Source organism: Sceloporus occidentalis, unplaced genomic scaffold (assembly GCF_023333645.1).
Source record: "Sceloporus occidentalis isolate IW3139 unplaced genomic scaffold, rSceOcc1.0.p SCAF_380, whole genome shotgun sequence".
NCBI lineage: Eukaryota > Metazoa > Chordata > Lepidosauria > Squamata > Phrynosomatidae > Sceloporus > Sceloporus occidentalis.
The window spans coordinates 135,228-157,280 of NW_028317360.1; the positions used below are offsets into that span (position 1 = coordinate 135,228).

Below are 22,053 nucleotides of genomic sequence, written 5' to 3' on the forward strand. Positions count from 1 at the left end.
ACACTGTGATTAGAAAGCTGGGCTCCATTGACTTGCATGGTTGAATGCAGTACCTGTATTCAACCTGCAAGTGGAGTTCTCTAGAGGGTCTGGAGACCGTCTAGCGAACGTTTTCATCTTTATTATTTTTTTTCCCGGGCCGCCGCCATCTTGCTGATGGCGAAGATCACCGGCAGCTGCGGCTGTGACCGCTCTCCGGAGCGGTCACAGTCCATCAAGAGGTAAGTGTTTGGTGTCGCTGGATGCCTCCTGATCGAGGCATTCCAGCGACACCATTTAAGTTTAGGAGGTCCGTCGCCATACATTGTATGGTGGATGTTGACGCCCCGGGGAGGGGCCAGACATGGCCCCTGATTCCGATCATGGCGTTGCTGAATGCCTCGAGGTCGAGGCATTACAGCAACTCCGTTTGGGTAAAAAAATCGATCACGGATCGATTTTTTTTTTTTTTTTTTTTTTTTTGTTTGTTTTTTTTTTACCCGTTTTAACAAATGACGGTCCTAGCACGTCATTTGTCGTTAACGACATGTTTTTCCGTGACGTGCCCGGACCGGCAATTGTCATCAAGGGGTTAAATACTTTTTTCTTCTGTTTATACCAACGAAGGGCCAATAACGGAGCCCCTGCTGGCTAATCTTAAGGAACCGTTGCATCAAACATGGGATTGGCTGACACAAGAAAAAGTGCTCAAGTAATTAAATACCGTTAAGGTAGACAAGGCCCCTGGACCGGATGGTATACAACCAAGGGTACTGAAGGAGTTAAGCCTAATTCTGGCCCAACCATTATTACTAATCTTTAGGGATTTCAGCTCAGGCATAGTTCCATTAGATTGGCGCAAAGCAGATGTTGTGCCCATATTTCAAAAGGGATCAAAATCTGAACCGGGCATTTACAGGCCAGTAAGCTTAACATCGGTAGTGGGAAAATTACTTCAAGGGTTGCTAAAGGTATACATTCAAGATCACATATTAATCCATAATCCAATTAGTAGAAGTCAACATGGATTTGTGAAATACCGGTCTTGTCAAACCAACCTATTAGCATTCTATGAAGAAGTTAGTAAAAATATAGACCTGGGTGTGGCTGTAGATGTGATTTATCTGGACTTTGCTAAGGCATTTGATACAGTTCCACATAAAAGGCTGATCTACAAATTAACAGAAATAGGCTTAGGGGCAAATGTCTGTATGTGGATCAGAAATTGGCTAAAAGATAGAATGCAGAGAGTTGTTGTGAATGGATGTTTCTCAGCCTGTACGCAGGTATTAAGTGGAGTGCCTCAGGGGTCTGTCCCCTTTTCATTTATAAATGATCTCCCAAGATGCATTGAGAGCCATGTCACAGTTTTTGCTGATGACACAAAATTAGGCCGGGTAATTCAGACTAATCTGGATGTTTCTTCTTTGCAGGAAGATTTAGAGTTGGGGACTGGGCGTGCAAGTGGCAGATGAGGTTCAATATAGAGAAACAAAGTTATGCATTATGGTAGAAATAATAAAAATGCAACCTATTCTTTAAATATATCCATGGGGAAAACTACAAATGAGAAGGATTTAGGAATAATGGTAGATAACAGACTTGATAGCCGTGCACAATCACAGCAAGCAGCTGCAAGGGCCAGTTAGGTTTTGGCATGCATAAAAAGAGCTATTGATTCACGGGGGCAGGATATTATCTTGCCTCTTTACAGGTCAATGGTAAGACCTCATTTTGAATAAGCGGTACAATTCTGGGCATTATGGAACTAGAAAAAGGGCAAAGGAAGGCTACAAAATTAATAAGGGGATTGGGAGATACTAGTTATGAAGACAGGCTAAAAAAGTTAAAATGATATACGCTAGAAAAGGGGATATGATAACATTATATAAATATATGCAGGGCTAATATAAAGAGCTCTTCAGTGACCTGTTCATTAACAGAAATATACAAAGAACAAGAGGTCACCCTCTGAGACTGGAAGAGCGGAGGTTTCATAGACGACAAAGGAAGGGATTCTTTACAGTAAAGACAATAAAGGTATGGAATTCACTGCCAAGGGAGGTGGTGTTATTTTTAGAGCTTCTTGATCCAAGGAGAAATCCGATTGCCTCTTGGAGTCAAGAAGGAATTTTTTTCCACAGATGGCAGAATTCTTAGCAGCTTAATTAGGGTTTTTTGGCCTTCTTTTGGATCAAGAATAGGAAGGTTAGGTAGAAGGGTTGAACTTGATGTACTTCGGTCTTTTTTTAACCTTATGAACTATGCAACTATGTAACATTAATGCTCAGACACGTACACATCTATGCTCACACACACATCGATGTTCACACACACACACATACACACACATGTGTGCTCTCACACACGTACACATGCGTGCTCTCACACTTACACATGCTTGCTCTCACACACACGTACACGTCCGTGCTCTCACACACACACACACACACACAAACACGTACACATCTGTGCTCTTACACACATACACATGCGTGTTCTCACACACACACGTACACATCTGTGCTCTCACACACACGTACACATCTGTGCTCTCACACACACGTACACATCTGTGCTCTCACACACACGTACACATCTGTGCTCTCACACACACGTACACAGCTGTGCTCTCACACACACGTACACATCTGTGCTCTCACACACACGTACACATCTGTGCTCTCACACACACGTACACATCCGTGCTCTCACACACACACATCCATGCTTTCACACACACGTACACATCCATGCTTTCACACACACGTACACATCCATGCTTTCACACCCACATACACATCCATGCTCACACACACATACACATCCATGCTTTCACACACACGTACACATCCAAGCTCACACACACACACACACGCACGTACACATCCATGCTCACACGCACACAAATACACATTCATGCATATATATATATAAATATATACACACACACAAACACTTATACATATATCCCAACTCACAGGTCCATAGACATGGTTGGATGGGTTTAGTGTGGAAGAACTTGACTGGCTGCACAAAGCAGCTGACTTCAACCCCATTGAGCACCTTTGGGATGAACTGGAACAGAGATTGCAAGCCGGGCCTTCTCATCCAACATCAAAATGCAATATTATAAACGTCCCTATTAGTGTAATGGTCCCAATACTTTTGTCCATATAGTGTATCTCAAAGACAACAGGCTTATTTACATTTCTGCTATATCTGGTGAATCAGCAGGAAGCCCGTATTTGCTCGATTATAAGACGAGGTTTTTTTCAGAGCAAATGCTCTGAAAAATACCCCTCGTCTTATAATCGGGGTCGTCTTATAATCAGACCTCAAATAGGTCTGACTATGAGACGACTAAGATCCAGATCCCCCCAGCTGCAGGGGACCTGGATCCTCCTGTCTCCCCCGCCCCACTTACCGGTACTTCTGAGTGTGTAGTTGGGGCAGCGTGTAGATGTCTACGCGATTCGCGTAGACAACTTCCGCTGCAGCAGGAAGGAGGTGTGGCTAGCAGCAGGGGTTGTCTGCGTCCATTGCACAGACCTTCTCCGGCTGTCAGAGATCAGAGTTCCCCGTACCGGTGCCGGTGCCGCACCTACACGCTGCCCCGGCTACATGACAGGGAAGTCAGAAGCACCGGTAAGCTGGGCAACCTATTCAACCTGCACGGGGAGCCAGAGTTCTCAGGAGGGTCTGGAGAGACAAGTGTGGTCCCTTTTCCGTCACTTGTTAGGGTAGCTTACAGTTCAAAAAGTAAAAAAACAAACAAACAAAAAACCCTATGTGCAATGCTTATAAATCTCAATGTCTGCTTGTTACAGTCAGCAACGTATTTTCACAATACACTCCTTTCATGGAAGTTATGCCGCCTGTGTTTGGTTGCATGAGGAGTCATTACAGAGTCAGCATGACACAGCACACACACAGCCGAGTCTGGCCCACACCATGTGTTTCTGTTACTTTAAGTGCTGGCATGTTTACTAATCAAATATTACAGGGGCGACGTGAATGGAATGAAGCTGCAAATACTCGCTATTTGGATTAGTAACTAAACAGACATATCTTTTTACTCATAAAGTTGGAAACATTTTCAGCATTTTAACTTTGTCTTTTTATTCAACCAGAAATTTACTCTCACATTTAGGTTACCCACGCAAATTACCGTATATAGTTTTCAGGAAAAGTGAATCATTCATTTGAAATCATATTTATATATACTGTACAACACACTGTATTTAAGATTTTTAAAAGAGAGAATGGGGAAAATTAGACATTTTCCACAGTTTTATCCATTAAAAACTGTACACAGCTCATTCAAAGTACGGAATATATATATTGTCTTGAGTTTAGAAACACTTCATATGCCTAAGATTTTCCTCTAGATTTTTTAAACACAAATGACAGAAGGGTTCCATCACTTTTTTTATAGGGTTAAGTAGGGGCAAAAAGGTCAATTTACAGGGGGGGGGGTTGGGGGGTATGGGCACTGCAGCTTTTTTTTTTCTTTTTTACAGCTTACCTGTGCATTGTTAAAGAATACCGTATGCCAGACTAACTGGGCTGTGTAACCCATGACAGGAGGGTTCCCAGCTGGGTTGTAACTAGAAACACTAGGGCCCCAGTGTAAAAACAAATTGCGGTTACAGCTAGCGGCTTTTAAAGGGGTGGTCACCCGGGCCCCTTAGAGAGACATTACAAATGTGACAAAATGTACATTTTAGTGTCTACCAAGGGTGAAGTTATATAAAAAAAAATTCTATATGCAGCTTGATTCCAGTAGTGTGTGTATATTGTGACAGTGTAAACCCCAGGGAGATGCTTAGTGTGGCATTTGGGTACAGGTGCTATCCAGATCGTCAATATGGGTCCCTGGGGTGGAGCAATTGGAGAGCAGGGTGGGCCAATGCTCCGTTTCCCCATGCTGTGGAAATTCCATGCCGGGTTTTCCAGGAGGCAAGAAATCTGCAGGATCCGGTCCGGGATTCCTATGGGGCCGGCATCAGGCACAGGTGCTGGACATTAAAAACCCCTGGAGCTTGATACTCAGAGAGACTGTTGGGGGAAGCGGAAGTTCCCTGTGCTCCCAGGGCAAGGAGAGGCCCTGAAGAAGACAATCCCTGAGCCAAGTGAGGCAATACCTGCCTGGACATTTGTGTGCTGTCTGTGGGAGGTTTTGCAGAGCCTGGCGTAGCTGGGTCTGGCTGGGAGGTTTAGATAGGGGGTGATTAGGCTGGTCAGTCTGGACCAGCATAGTTCAGTTAGAGAGGGCTCCAAATGGGAGCTAGGTTTTCTTTTTAGGATTTGGTTTTTGTGGTTTCAGCGATTAAAAATAAAAATCTGTTTTGTTACAAGCCGGTGTTCCCGAGACTGATTGCCCTAGAGTACTGTGCTTAGGACCCCTAAAAGTGACATGTATGGCCCTCCTGCTACAGGGTTTGTCTTAATATATATAAACCCACATATATAAACCCATATACATATAGTGCAACAATGTTTAAGTATGGATTTATAGGTGACCATATAAATAGCTTCTGGCCATAGGGAAACCCCACAAGAGACCAGGATCACCACAGGCACAGTATCAGCCAAATCAATGGCTCAAAATGACAACCAGACCAAAGTGGCTGGGTTAAAAAGGTATAACAAGTTTTATTCCCAAAACAACAATCCACATCTTACATTTACAACAAATGAAGACATGCTCCAGAGGGAAGAACCTGGCCTTACGCTGCCGATAGCACCGTGTACTTCCAGCCTCCAGCCGTGTGGTACAGTGTCCCACAAGACTTCTGGTTAATGTTTACTTCCTGGTGCACTACACATTTCGCCCAATGGGCTTCCTCAGGTGCTTAAACCCTGCCCCTTCAACAGTCCTTATATATAGTCCAATTAAGAAAATGACTTTTCTCTACTGTCTAGATTGCATAATCTCCCATCAATTGTCCAAGTTGCTACCCTTGTGACCATGAGTGTTACGCCCCTGGTTCCCAGGCTGCCATTATCATTAGTAATGGTCCTGATTATTTATGCATCCACATTGGTACATGTATCTGTGATCAGGTATTAACTATTGTATTTGTTAGAGGAATTAATCTACGCGGAAATAGTTTTATGCTTCGAGAACTTTTTCAAAAAGTCTAAACTCAACCATTTAATGTTTGCGCTGAAAATCATAATTTATTTCTCAGAAGTCCATAAATTGTTTTCAAAAAAAAGATTTTTTCTAAAGGCAAGCATTGTAGTACTTCTGCAGGTTTTTGAAGTTTAATATTAGGCTTTTCCATGTTTTCTTTGTGTGCGAAACATGGATTCCATGTAGGGACAGACATGGCAACTAGTGACGCATTCCATTCTGAACCTCTTTTAATCCTTTGAAGAAGCACCTTGCGTTTGGGTATTTCAGAAGTTCAACGGACTTATCAATTTCTGACCGTTCAGACAAGTTTGACATAAAGTAAGAAAGCAAAATCTTCATAGTCATCTACATGTTTTGACCATGAATCCGTATAATGTATCAAGGCATTAAAAACAGGCTGTTTACATTCCAGCTGTTTCTCGTTCTGTCAAGTTAGGAGTCACAAAATCTTCCTCATACCTTGCAACAAGCTTTTTCTTAAAGGGACAGTACATGTTCCCTGACACCTCTAACTAAAGAAGAATGCATGGTAGAGCACTCAGTGAGCAGTAGCATGTTCTAGTGAGCCAAGGCCTATGGTGGCAGAACTTGGTGGGCTGTTAACCCCCACTGGTTACTCTTTACTACACTTCACATGGGATGGTGAATGTTTACACAATCCTTTTGGTTAACTGGTTGTTAGTTACTAATTCATTACATTTCTTTTCCAAGTATTCTACATGGGGACTTTGTTAGTGTTAGCATATGAGGGCATTCGCACCTCAGATGGGTCTGGTCGGTCAAGTAAATACATAACTCATTTGGCCACTCAGCTTTTTAGTGAATAGACCTCTTTGCCATTTTGTCTTACTTTCCATTTTAATATATTTATTAGACTTGTGCATTCGTCTTCGGGCAAACATGAAAACGCACACAAAGAGTGCGTTTTCGTGTTCGTTCCGAAGACACGCCGAAGAGAAGACAGCGGCGGTAAAACGTAGGCGAAGACACAACAGACGAAGACCAACAGAGTCGCTCGTACAGACTTTAAAAAGTTAACCCCTAATGAAGCAACTTGTCCGGCAGATCCCACTGGTCTCCCTGTTCTATCATTTATTAACTGATAGAACAGGGAGACCAGTGGGATCTGCCGGGTAAGTTGCAGCACCAGGAGCCTAAAAGTCTGTACGAGCGACCAACAGAGTCGCTCGTACAGACTTTAAAAAGTTAATGAAGCAACTTGTCCGGCAGATCCCACTGGTCTCCCTGTTCTATCAGTTAATAAATGATAGAACAGGGAGACCAATGGTATCTGCCGGACAAGTTACGGCACCACGGGGTTAACGCGTACCGCAGCAGCTCTGGCACAGGAGTTTAACAGTCTGTACGAGCGACCCTATTGGTCGCCAGGAGGGGGCTTGTCTACCATCAACCATTTGCAGACGAGCCCCCTGCTGACGACCAATAGAGTTGATCATATGGACATTTAAACTCCTGGCGCCAGAGCTGCTGCGGTACGCGTTAACCCCGTATTAACCCCTTAACCGAAAAAAACGAAGAAAAACCGAACACGAAGAATGTCCACGAATATTCGCCCGAAGAGAAGACAGGAACAGGCGAATATTCGCGGAATACGAAGATTTTTTTTTTTCCCGAAGACGAACACGAAGAGCCCCCTGGTGCCCAAGTCTAATATTTATACTGTTTTTAATATGTGTGTTTAACTTTTCTGAGTTTTCTTTTCTACCAGGCCATACAGCAAACTAAAGTTGAAGGATGGTGATGTTATGATGGGATCACAAGTTGCCAGGTAAATTTCAAGCGAATTAGTGTCTTTAATAAAACAACTGCATTATATTTCTTTCACTTAATTGTACATTCCTTATTTGTAATATAGCTAAGGTCAGAGGCGAGCCTAGGGGTAGTGACATCTTGGTGCTGCATTTGTTTGGATCCCCCGTAACGTAAACACACACTAATACTAACGGACAAACCTGCTCTAACACCCACTCACCCTAACGTTTCCGCACACAGTACGTGCACAAGTCTACATCCTCTTCCTCGAACCAATAAGTCGAGGCTTATCCCTGACATTCTAACACACATACATTTACTCGGACCAGTTACTAACACTATACACCAACACACCAAATACTGCATATAACCAGACTCTCCCACTCTCCAAACATCATTATAGCTTGTCATAATATTGCATTAGATTAGAACGCTGTCACGTATATTTTGTTCTACCAGAAAATTGTCAATGTTATTATAAACATTAAACCTCTTGTGGTGCATTTAAAAACAAATCTTATGGCAATTAATAGATTATTGAAAATCCATCTTAAAGGGTGGTGCAAAAGGCTGTTTGTATTTAATATCCACATAACTGTTAATAACTGTATAATTCGTTAATGTTAAAATAATCCAGGCTCTGCTATGGAGAATCCCTATGTAGAGGTGGAACATCACTGATGCCAAGCTGTGATAGTCCCTATTACCCAGTTTCTTGATCTTCTATAAATATGGCCATATGAATTTTATTGCTTTCGCTGCATTAATTGATTTTGCTGACCATGTTTTCTCCTTGTTTTCAGGGTTATTGAAAGTAAAAATCCTGACTTCCCTGTAGGTGGCTATTTTGTTGCATATGCTGGGTGGACAACTCGTTTCATATCAGATGGTAAAGGGCTTCGTGCACTGCCTTCTAACTGGCCAGAGAATCTTCCCAAGTCATTGGCGCTGGGAGTACTAGGCATGCCTGGGTAAATTCCAATAGCAACTCTCATTAGTCCATAGTCCAGCATAAATTACAATCATAAATTAATCATAACCTGTTGACTGCAAGGTCAAAGTGCCAACCACATATCTGCTAAAAGCGATAACAGAAAAATGGGCCTGCAGCATTCTATTGCCTATACACAGAAGGCTTGTGTTTTTAAGTGAGGCTTTTAGACTTATATATGAGGCTTAGTTTGGGAGAATACTGTGATGTCAGTGGCTGACTGACAGCTTCTCTATATGTAAATTAAAGATTAGAAAAGTCTGATCTCTGCATGCATCTATCAATGTGATGTCAGCAGTGCCCCAATTCCCAATGTCAAAACTTCCTTCCTTCCCAAAATAAATGAATAAAAAAACACATTCTGGCACTTACATTTATATAAGTAATATTGTTTAAATAAAAATTACCTTATATGCTTTTATGGACAACAGTCACAAGTCATTGGCACAGGGCCCTCAGCTTGAGTTATAATGATGAGTTATAACCCTCAACACTTTTGTGTGGGCTAGGGGTGGAAATCAATGGCATATTTGTGTGAATGTGTATTTTCTTACTATATACCTGACTTTGGATATGCCACAATGTGCATTATCACCTGCATGGGCTGTGCGTGCAGTCTATCTGCTTAGGTTACCCAAACAGGGAAAAGGCTAAAAATAATTTAAAATATTAAATCCAGACCATCTAATATATTAAATAATTTTCACATAACAATATGGAGGAATCTACCATTTTTTATGTTTTCTTATATTCTCCATAGAATGACAGCTTATATTGGCCTGTTAGAAATATGCAAGCCAAAACACGGGGAAGTTGTCCTTGTCAACTGTGCAGCTGGAGCTGTTGGCTCTGTAGTTGGACAGATTGACAAAATCAAGGTACGTAAACTAAGAGCAACTGACTAGGTTGTGACCACTATGATTTCTATGCATTTGCCATTAGATATCCATGATCATGAGCAGTGGATGGAAAAGTGGGGGTGCACAGAGACCTGACAAGTTTCTCTGAGATAACGCCTAACACTCAATAGTAAATACTAGACTTGGGCACCAGGGGGCTCTTCGTGTTCGTCTTCGTGCTCGTCTTCGGGGGGAAAAAAACCTTCGTATTCCGCGAATATTCGCCCGTTCCTGTCTTCTCTTCGGGCGTATATTCGCGGACATTCTTCGTGCTCGTTTAATCTTCGTTTCCTTCCCGGTTGCCTAGCAGGGGTTAATACGGGGTTAACAACACATCGGAGCAGCAGCAGCTGCCGTGAAGGAACGTGTGTGCAACTCTATTGGTCGTTTCGGCAGGGGGCTGGTCTGGCATCAACAAGTGAATTGCAGAACGCACTTCATTCGTTGATGGCAGGCCAGCCCCCTGCCGAAACGACCAATAGAGTTGCACACACGTACTGAGGTGTACTGTACACAAAATGACCTAGAGACAAATGCTCCAAGGAACTTGGCCTCCGTTTATCATACACAGTCACACATCCATAGATGTTTAATAAAAGAATAGGGATTATTTTAAATTTTTAAATTGATTTTGGACCACTTGTAATACATGCCTAACATTTGCTACCTATTCACAATGGCATACTTTGCAACAACCCAACTTTTACTGGACAGGACTGGAAAAAAGCAGGACTGTCCACCAAAATCTTAGGTGTGTTGGCAGGTATGCGGATGGAAAAATGTTGGACAAGAACTAAAAAATAGCTTAGGGTTAATGTACGGTTATGTTTAAGATTAGTAGCAGTGCACTGGTTTGGTTAAAGATGTATTATGTCTAAATAATAATTTAATTTTAATTTTAAGGGGTTTTAAAAAATTAAGGGGTTTATTTAAATGTATTTTAAAGTTAGATTTATTATTTAGTACTTTATTATATTTATTTAATGTTTATACTAGTGCTACCTACCGAGCTATAACTACCAACGTGTATTTTGCATACCTAGATAGCTAAATTAGATGGGACAGGACTGGAAAAAAGCAGGACTGTCCCTGAAAAAGTTGGGTCTGTTGGCAGGTATGTGGATGGAAAAATGTTATAGTATGAAGTGTGAGTTATAGCGTTAATGCTAGTGAGTGTAGAAGTGAAGGCCAGGACAAATAACAAGAGGAAAGGTCCTTGTGATTTGTGCATTGTACGTGTATGTGTTATGTGTGTTATGTGTGTTGTCACTGTGTGTTATATGTGTTATGTATTATGTCACTGTGTTATTTGTGTTATTGTGTGTGTTATGTTTGGTTGGTTGGTTGTGTATCAGAAGGAAAATAATGAAATGGAAATGGAAAAGGCGAATGAGTGGGCAATTGGCGACCCACTCACCTGTTTCACCCCAGAGCAAAGCATCCAAACACTGTCAGTCCTAGACGTTTGGCAGCGGACTTCCAGAGCTCGGACACAAGGCCCTAGCGTAAGCTGGCCACTCCGGCGGAGGTAGCAGGCGTTGCCACACCGCAAACAGACGCAGCCAGGGGGGAGAAACTGCCCTTACCATTAGGGACATTTTGGGCATGACTCTAGCCAGGAAGCAAACTGGCACGGAAGAGATGCTGGCACCACCACCACCAGCAGCAGCAGTGAAAAATGGGAAAGGCGAATGAGTGGGCAATTGGCGACCCACTCACCTGTTTCACCCCAGAGCAAAGCACCCAAACACTGTCAGTCTTAGACGTTTGGCAGCAGACTTCCAGAGCTCAGACACTAGGCCCTAGCGTAAGCTGGCCACTCCGGCGGAGGTAGCAGGCGTTGCCACACCGCAAACAGACGCAGCCAGGGGGGAGAAACTGCCCTTACCATTAGGGACATTTTGGGCATGACTCTAGCCAGGAAGCAAACTGGCACGGAAGAGATGCTGGCACCACCACCACCAGCAGCAGCAGTGAAAAATGGGAAAGGCGAATGAGTGGGCAATTGGCGACCCACTCACCTGTTTCACCCCAGGGCAAAGCACCCAAACACTGTCACTCTTAGACGTTTGGCAGCAGACTTCCAGAGCTCAGACACTAGGCCCTAGCGTAAGCTGGCCACTCCGGCGGAGGTAGCAGGCGTTGCCACACCGCAAACAGACGCAGCCAGGGGGGAGAAACTGCCCTTACCATTAGGGACATTTTGGGCATGACTCTAGCCAGGAAGCAAACTGGCACGGAAGAGATGCTGGCACCACCACCACCAGCAGCAGCAGTGAAAAATGGGAAAGGCGAATGAGTGGGCAATTGGCGACCCACTCACCTGTTTCACCCCAGGGCAAAGCACCCAAACACTGTCAGTCTTAGACGTTTGGCAGCAGACCTCCAGAGCTCAGACACTAGGCCCTAGCGTAAGCTGGCCACTCCGGCGGAGGTAGCAGGCGTTGCCACACCGCAAACAGACGCAGCCAGGGGGGAGAAACTGCCCTTACCATTAGGGACATTTTGGGCATGACTCTAGCCAGGAAGCAAACTGGCACGGAAGAGATGCTGGCACCACCACCACCAGCAGCAGCAGTGAAAAATGGGAAAGGCGAATGAGTGGGCAATTGGCGACCCACTCACCTGTTTCACCCCAGGGCAAAGCACCCAAACACTGTCAGTCTTAGACGTTTGGCAGCAGACTTCCAGAGCTCAGACACTAGGCCCTAGCGTAAGCTGGCCACTCCGGCGGAGGTAGCAGGCGTTGCCACACCGCAAACAGATGCAGCCAGGGGGGAGAAACTGCCCTCACCATTAGGGACATTTTGGGCATGACTCTAGCCAGGAAGCGAACTGGCATTGAAGAGATGCTGGCACCACCAGCAGCAGCAGCAGAATTGGGAAAGGCGAATGAGTGGGCAATTGGCAACCCACTCACCTGTTTCACCCCAGGGCAAAGCATCCAAACACTGTCAGTCCTTGGCGTTTGGGAGCGGACTTCCAGAACTCAGACACAAGGCCCTAGCGTAAGCTGGCTACACCGGCAGAGGTAGCAGGCGTTGCCACACCGCAAACGGACGCAGCCAGGGGGGAGAAACTACCCTCTCCATTAGGGACATTTAAGGCATGACACTAGCCAGGAAGCAAACTGGCAGAGAAGAGACGCTGGCACCACCACCACCACCAGCATTGGAAAAGGCGAATGAGTGGGCAATTGACGACCCGCTCACCTGTTTCACCCCAGGGCAAAGCATGAAAGTCTGTCAGTCCATGGCGTTTGGGAGCGGACTTCCAGAACTCAGACACTAGGCCCTAGCGTAAATTGGCTACACCGGCGGAGGTAGCAGACATTGCCACACCACAAACACGTGCAACCAGGGGGAGAAACTACCTTAAACATTACAGAGAAAAAAATTAACTTTCCAAGCTAAGAGCTGGGTAACCCAACTTGGGCAGATTGAATTTAAGAAAGGCAATCTGTTCCATCAGATGAGGTGCCATGCGTGAGCGCTGTGGACTCAGTATGTTTCCAGTCATAGAAAACACGCGCTCACTTTGAACAGTGGTTGGCGGACATGATAGTAGCTGCTGCGCAACCCATGAGAGTGCAGGCCACACACTCTTCTTTTCATCCCAGTAGCTAAGAGGATCAACATTAGGCGCAGAAGGAACTTCACAGAGGTAAAGTTTGACCATTTCAGCAGCACTACTCTCCTTTCTGCTGCTAGCTCTGTCAGATGGTCCAACTATACTCCCAAGTGCCTCTTCCCAAAACGCAGCTGCTCCACTCAGCTGTGTTGTGCTGCTTGTGGCACTGCTGCTGATGCTGCTGCTAGGAGTAGCAGACCACATCATCTCTTCCTCCTCCTGCACCTCTCCCTCCTCGGACAGCATTCCCATTTTACGCTGCCAGTCACGCACCTTGTTGACCAATTGCTCCCGGTAGCTACTGAGAACATTAAATTTCAAAGCTAGCTTTCCCTTAATTCTTGGATCGCAAAGGCACGCTAGCATTATTTCAGGACTCTCTTCCATTCCTTTGCGAAGGTGTACTTTTAGCAGATCCTTCAGCTTCCTGGCTATGGCTGCTACGTCAGGATGTAGAGTGCCACCTTGAACAGCCTCACGGTTTCCAAGGAACACATCCATCTTGCTGCCTAGATGGGAGAACACTGGGATTACCTGGGCCAGACTGGCAGTGTTTGATCTTAAATTTTCTGTGGCATCCCTGAATAGTTTAAGGACTGCCACTAGCTGGGCGATCACTGTCGAATCCTCCCTATTCAATGGAGAGGTAATCCCAATATTGTGCTCTGAGGCAAGATTATGGATTGCCCTCTGCTGCTCCAAAATCCTCTCCAGCATGTCTAACGTGGAGTTCCACCGTGTACTGACATCCTGGCATAGGCAGTGTACGGGAAGACCTGACCTCTCTTGCTCTTCCCTCAAAAGTTGGCTAGCCTTAACACTATGGTGAAAGTGCCCAGCGATCTTTCTGCAGCGGGACAGAACTACTGCTGCCACATTAGTTCCTTCTGACATTGCTGCCTTCACTACAAGATGGATGATGTGGGCTGCACAGCGCACACCAACAATATGACCATCTCGCAGCGCTTTCACCATATTGGCACCTCCGTCAGTTACCACAAAACCAACTTCAACATTGGTGCCCGCCTCTGCTCCCACCCAAAGGCTAAACATTTTCCTCATTGCATGCAGAATATTTTGGGAAGTGTGCTTTTCATCCATCACTTCTGCATGGAGAAGGAAAGATCGGTAGCCTGCTGCAGCAGCTTCCTTAGACACACCGGGCTGCCACCAGTGTGCTGTCAAAGAAAGAAAGGCATGCTGGCCGCTAGGTGCACTCCACAAATCTGTAGTGAAATGAGCACACTGACCAGCAGCCTTGGAAAGCTCCTCTTTCACTGCTGCAACACAGGACCGATACAATGAGGGGACAATGTTCCTGCTGAAAGTGGAACGTGACGGAACTGTATATTGTGGAGCCACAGCCGCCATCAATTGTTTGAAAGGCTCCCCTTCGATCATAGAGAAGGATGCCCCTCCAACAGCAATGAACTGACCAATCAGTCGTGTTACTTTATTGGCCTGCTGTTTGGGCATTGACCTTTTGGATTGGAATGCCACAAATTGTTCCAGGGTGGGCTGGACATGCAGTGCTCCAACCTGCCTTGGTCTCTGGCTGCCAGCACTAGCTGCTGCTGCTGCTGCTGCTGCTATTGGCTCAGAAGAAGAAGCTGTTGGGGTTTTTCCACGGCCACCAGCTATGCTGCCTGCACTAAGTTTTACTTCTGCATCTTTCCCCAATAGCACAGCGTTGTGTTGAGTGCTGAGGTGATGCTTCATGCTAGCACTGGTAAAATGGCCAGACACTTTCCCTTTGCTTATTAGCTTCCCACAATGTTTGCACTTTCCATAGCGCCCTTCTTCAACATTTTCAAAGTGCTCCCAAATTGGGGCGCGCATAGCCTTGGAGTGTGCCTTGGGTGCTGCTCCTACTGCTCGGGGTGGATGAACAGAGGCAGAACTAGTGGTGGTGGGACTGGTGGTAACAGTACTGGCCAAATGCTAGGTTTTGCTAGGTTTTGCTGCTGCTGCTGCTGCTGGTGGTGGTGGTGATGGTGATGATCGTAGCGGAGAAGGTGGAGGCTCAGGGGAAAATTGTGCACTAGTCATTTGGACACTGCTCCCTGAGGAATCTGATTCCTGACCACTCATCTCCTCTACTTCCTCTGGCTCATAGTCTAGCTCTTCATTAGCCAGATCAAATGGAATTCCTGCTAGGCTGGAGCTAAGACTGATATCGTCGTGAGACTCGTGACTAGTAGTAGTGCGAGCAGGAAGAATAGACTCTGCACTTGGCCTCTCAGTCTCAGGCTCCTCTGCTACCTCGCTAGGTGAAGTCCCACTATGTGTAGCCCTCTCTCTAACTGTCTTTACAAAAATTTTGTAAGGACTTGGTGGCTTGCTAGAGGTACTAGGAGGACATGGCGTGGCGGTACCAGTGGGAACAGTAGGCGCAGCACTAGTGGTGGTAGAGGCGGTGGGGGTGGTTTTCCCTACAAAGGAATGAGATCGCTTTTGTTTGGGACCCCTCTGAGTCTTGCTGCTAATTTGGCTCTGCTTGGTACCTTGCATGCTGCTTGTGGATGGGGAAGATGCTGCTTGGGGCAAAAGGCACTTATTTTTAGTCACTGGGCTGGTACTACTTGTGCTACCCTTTAACTTTGAACGTGCTTCTGGTGCTTTAGGCTTTCCGTAAAAAACCATAGAGCTTGTGGGCCTAGCCGCACTACTACTGCCTGCTTTTGGTGCCTTTCCTTTACTTGATGATCCTTCAAGCAATGCTTCCCCAAATGATAAGCGAGAGCTTGGCCTACTTGGCCGACTAGACTGACGCAAAGACTGCATCTTAGAACTGGTGGTGGTGGTGGTGGTGGTGGTAGATGGAGCTTGTCCCTCCTTAGTCCCAAAAGGAGGATCCATTTCAAATTTTGTGTTGTGTGTGTAGTGTAGTGTAGTGTTTAAAAAACTATAAAAAAATAAAAAAAAAAGAAATAAAAGAAAGGAAAAATGAATTAAAGACAAAAAAATTAGAGGAAGTTCTCTTCAGTGCTACTGCTTAAAAAGTAAAACTATGCACTACTGCACTGTGCTGTTGTGTGCAATCTGGCAAAGTGCTAAAGTTATTTAAATTATTAACTATTTAATAACTAGCAGTATTTTATTTTTAATTTGAATTTACACAGGCCTAAGAGCTTAGCCTACTACTATGCTAGCCTAAAGCTATATTTCCTTACTATAAGTCTACCTCTAGGCAGACGCTCTCAAACCCACTAAGCTAAAGTGAGGTTAAATCAGATTCAGTATGATTTATTAATTAATATTAAATTATATAATATTAATAGATTAGAAATAATTTACTTATATATTATGTATTATAGATAGAAGAATATAGATTATGAATTAGAAATTAGAATTACTTATATTATAGATTATGAATTAGAATTTATATTGTTATATATTATTTATAATATATTATAGATTAAGATTAAAGAAGATTAGAATTATTTTAGTACTACAGCTAGTAGCTTGAAGCTTTGCTTAGTACAGCTCGTCACAGTCAATTTTTCTTGAGAAGAATTAGAAATAAAATAAAATGTCACAGCAAAACAGTTAGCTTCACTGCTTGCTGAACAAAAACACACAGCACTTATGCGGCTGCACTCACTAGCCCAACAAGTTCACTTCACTGATGGACTGAGGTGAGCAAAACAAATGAAATAAAATGAAAGATTATTAATTAAGAAAAATTGACTTGGTCTCTTGCTGTTGCTAAAACAAAGCACAAAGTATAGAGCTGCAGCACCAGTACTAATAAGATTAGCTGAACTATACGCTAGTAGTAATTAATTAATATTATTACTTTTATTTATAGCTAATTTAATTAACTATTAAGATAAGAAAGAATTATAGAATTATTGATATTACTGATTTTAGATTAGACACTAGTAGATGTCTTGAATGTCTACAGTACACTCTACACTAGTATACTATTACTAACTATAACTGACAAATATATATATAATTTTATAATGAATTCAATTATTAATTATATTAATTAATATTACTGATTTTAAATTAGACACTAGTAGATGAATGTCTACAGTACACTCTACACTAGTATACTATAGTATATATATATATGACTGACAAATATATATATAATATTATAATGAACTATTAAATTATAGACTCTATTAAATTATTATTTATAAATTCTATTTAATTTATTTAAGCAGGACAGGCAGTAGGCACTAGTGCCAGCCCAGGGCAAGGGCACCCCAGTGCCACTGAGACACTGGGTGCACTGTCAACTCAACAGCACTTACACTACAGTTGATGACAAATTAAATAAAAAAAAATTAAATTAATCAAATTATTATTAATTATATTAAGTAGCACTGAAGTGAGGATGAAGTACACTGTGAGAAATGGCAGGTTAAGGCTTACCAGTCTCACACAGAACAGAACAATCTCTCTGTAACGCTCGGATGCAGCACAGCAGTGTTGCCAAAGCAGTCACAGCGAAAAATGAATGGATCTCTCAGGCAAGCTCTGGTCTTATAAAGGCGCCTTCAGAATTCAAAAAACAGCAGCACAGGCATTGGACGAGACCCTTAGCGTGACGTCACAAGAGTGAGCTGATTGGACAGACGAGATCAGCTCACTCCTGTTTGAAATTTTGGCGGCTGCGCGGCAAAAACGAAGAAAAAAAAAAGAATCGAAGATTCTTCGTGGTTGTGAGTCTTCGTCTACTCCTACGTTTTGCCGGCACTGTATTCTCTTCGGCGTGTCTTCGGAACGAAAAAAAAAACGGCCTCTTCGTGCTCGTTTTCATGTTCGCCCGAAGACGAATGCGCAAGTCTAGTAAATACTATGAGATGTGTTTTCCTTTGGAGTTGGCCTAGGGCCACTTCTTCAATCTCTACCCCTGCAGAAGGCATCCCAAATACAATAAAAGGGCCTGTGCGTAGGCATATGATGTCATAACGCTGTGCACCACATCGTAAAGGCGAGCATCGTCTTTTAATGAAGTCTATGGGGGCTGGGCTGAGCTGACACAACATCCATAATGTTGGTTAGCAAGATCTACTTTCACTGAGGAGCTAGATCATCTGAGAGGATGGTCTGCTCCCTAGTTTTGTACCAGAGGTACTGTTGTCTCCCTGAACTTGCTGCCCTAGACCTAGTCGCCCTAAGCCAGGATACATCACTACTGTGAGATGACCAAGTCCTTAGTGAATTCACTCTCTTTTTGTCTGTGGGCACTATGCTTCACTAAGGGAATATAAACTCATATCTATCATATAATTTGGTAATAGCATGTTATTATAAAATATTTTTATAGCGGACATTTTCTATGGAATTCCACATTTTTGTTAACTTTGCTTAGCAAATGCTTGATTGTAATCCAATGTGTTATATACAATGAACACTTTGTTGGTTTTGTTGTTAATATGACAATAATCATCCCAATCTTACATGATTTTCTGGCTGATGCACAAAACGGCAAAGTAAATCATAATGGTCAAGAAGAACGTATTGTTGATAAGAGAACTCGCATACCTCTGATAGCATTGAGTCAGCTGCAATCGTGCCCTGTGATTTGTGGTTTGATAACCAGGACAACTAACTTTTATTAGGTAGAAAAGTATTACATGAAGTCTTAAAACTATGTTGCGGTGAACAACCTTTAAATTAAATTTCCAATGTTGAATAAAGCCATTTTTGCTTGTGCTAATTTGAACTACTTGTATTCCTGCTCAGGGCTGTAAGGCAGTTGGATCTGCTGGCTCAGATGACAAAATTGCCTATCTAAAGGAAATTGGTTTTGATGAAGCCTTTAACTACAAGACAGTGAGCTCTTTGGAGGAAGCTCTGAAACAAGCATCTCCAGAGGGATTTGATTGTTATTTTGAGAATGTAAGTTTATATTTTTGAAACATTTTAAACAGTGCCTTAATCTCCAACATTATAGGTTTGCAAATCAGGAAGGGCAGGGGTCAGTGACAAAAAAACCCTGTTATTGGGAAAAGTACTGGAGGCCTCTGGAAGGGACTGGTACAGTTACAAATGCTACCATGTAATAAGTTTACACGCACTGGGTGAATGCATTCGCACTGTGTGGGCTCCCATTGACTCCTGCGGGACATTTTCCTGCACCATCCTTATTGGGGATGTCCTAGCTTCTACTATTATGTCGTAATGACCATTCAAAAATATTCTTAATATAAAAGGAGGTTTAACATAAAATCCCTTTTTAAAGAACATGGGGCATGTCAGTAGAGATACTGCACTTCATATGCTTTTGTGTAATTACTGCCAATTGACATTTCTATACAAAAATATTTGGTTTTAGAAAACTTTATTTTCAATATATCCTTTATTCATATGCATTAACATTCATACACATTCATATGTCCTTCATTTTTATATGAACTATTGTAAAAGTGTTAAGGTGAATTGACAAAAGCATTGCCATCACTTATCTGTGATGGGTTAACACTACGGTTGAATGAGTTCTGTTTAAATACTACAAAACTTTGAGCTTCTAAATAGAATGGATCTTGTATTTGTGCCCCCAAATTATGTGTTTTCTTTGTTCCATTAGAAAATCAGCCGTTTCCAGTTACATCGTTTCCAGTTAATCGTTATTTACAACATTAACCCCTTCTGCACTGGATTTCTGATCCATTTAATATATATATATATATATATATATATAGATATATATATACTTTTCTTTCAAAAACAAGAACATTTCTAAGCAACCCCAAACTTTTGAGCAGTATAGTATATATACTGTGTGTATATATATATATTGTGACAGTGTAAATTCCAGGGAGATGCTTAGTGTGGCATTTCGGTACAGGTGCTATCCAGATCATAAATATGGGTCCCTGGGGTGGAGCAATTGGAGAGCAGGGTGGGCCAATGCTCCGTCCCCATTCTGTGGAAAATCCATGCCGGCTTTTCCAGGAGGTTAGAAGTCTGCAGGATCCGGTCCGGGATTCCTATGGAGCCGGCATCAGGCACAGGTGCTGGACATTAAAAACCCCTGGAGCCTGATAATCAGAGAGACTGTTGGGGGAAGAGGAAGTTCCCTGCGCTCCCAGGGCAAGGAGAGGCCTTGAACAAGAAGACCATCCCTGAGCCAAGTGAGGCAATACCTGCCTAGACATTTTGTGTGTTGTCTGGGGGAGGTTTTCCAGAGCCTGGCGTAGCTGGGTCCGGCTGGAAGGTTGAGGTAGTGGGTGATTAGGCTGGGCAGTCTGGACCAGCATAGTTCAGTTAGAGAGGGCTCCAATTGGGAGGTTTTCTTTTTATGATTTGGTTTTTGGGGGTTTAAGTGATTAAAATAAAGTGCTGTTTTGTTCAAAGCTGGTGTTCCCGACTCTGATTGTCCTAGAGGACTGTGCTTAGGACCCCTAAATGTGACATGTATGGCCATCATGCAACAGGGTTTGTCACAATATATATATATATATATATATATATATATATATATATATATATATATATATAATATACGGTGTATTGTTTTCTTAGCTCTCTGCCAACATAAACCTTCTGGTCCAGGGTAGCAGAACGTTGACTCCAATCCAGCTTCAGTCCCCTCTAGGTGGAGATCTAATCTCTGATAATTAGCCGCTGGCATTTTTACAATGGAATTTATACTGGAAAAAAATGTAAGGGGGGGGGAGGAGCGTAAAGGAATGATTCAAGGTGCTAACCTTATGCCATAAAATATATCATAAACCACCCAAGATCAAAGAGGAGAGCCAGAGAGTCCCGTGGGCTATAGAGGCAGAAGCATCTCTTTTTCAGGTAAATACACTCTGTAATTTACGTTCATTACATACAAGATTTACTGATCACGTATGTTGTTCAGGACCAGCCATGTTAGTCATATAAATGGAAAAAAAATTGTATAGGGGTCATAGCTTTCTTATTAGACTAACGTGTTTATTTTAGGATGTTCTCTTATCCACCACCCATTCCCATGGTATGAGTTTTGCTTTGAGGTTGATATTCTAGAACGCTCAATGCTATTTTTTATATATTTTAATTAAATATAATTTTGTTTGGTTACGGCAAAAAAATAGTGTAAAACACAAGGGTGGAAAAAATACTTAACACAATCTTTAGTATATGAAGGCTAAAGTATTGCTAAATAAAGTGTTAAGGTGACTAAACTATCCTTACACTACGCTTTTTGATGCTATTATAGCGCAATATTTTGTCTTATAAATATCTTAACAATATATTGATAATACACAATTATTGAATTTCATTTTTAATAATATTTATTATTATAATTATCTTATGTGGCACCATCATATTCCACAGTAATGTACTATAGGATATATATATATATATATATATATATATATATATATATATGTGTGTTTTCTACTATGTTTTATATTATGTTTTGGTTGCTGTTTTACAGAATGGCTCTGGAAAACTCTGGAAGCGAAATGGTTGCAGACACAAACTCCGAAAAAGGAGTTTTTTTCTTTGTGGGCTGAAATATTAAATGCGAGAGAGAGAGAGAACCACAATTTAGGTAACATTCTAGAAAGCTGTTACAAAACATGACACAACAAAAGTTTTACCGAGAGGGTGGTTGATGCATGGCACAGCCTTCCAGATGAAGTAGTTGAGGCTTAACCAAGGATTGATTAATTTTAATATTA

The 22,053-nt window shown here is 42.7% G+C and overlaps 1 protein-coding gene across 1 annotated transcript; it reads left to right on the plus strand.

The window, feature by feature from the left end:
* Positions 1-6,292: 6,292 nt before the first annotated feature.
* LOC149273389 (prostaglandin reductase 1-like) lies at positions 6,293-21,001 on the plus strand. The gene is made up of 6 exons (XM_089506375.1): positions 6,293-6,303; positions 7,854-7,913; positions 8,701-8,868; positions 9,649-9,766; positions 19,121-19,276; positions 20,933-21,001. Exons 1-6 carry the CDS (start codon positions 6,293-6,295, stop codon positions 20,999-21,001), a joined length of 582 nt encoding a protein of 193 aa, XP_089362501.1.
* Positions 21,002-22,053: the final 1,052 nt, after the last annotated feature.

Excerpts from the sequence above, each read along its gene's own strand:
- LOC149273389 (XM_089506375.1), top strand. Across the intron at positions 8,869-9,648 it reads GGAGTACTAGGCATGCCTGG|AATGACAGCTTATATTGGCC; the intron begins GTAAATTCCAAT and ends TATTCTCCATAG. Across the intron at positions 19,277-20,932 it reads TTGATTGTTATTTTGAGAAT|GGTAGCAGAACGTTGACTCC; the intron begins GTAAGTTTATAT and ends CTTCTGGTCCAG.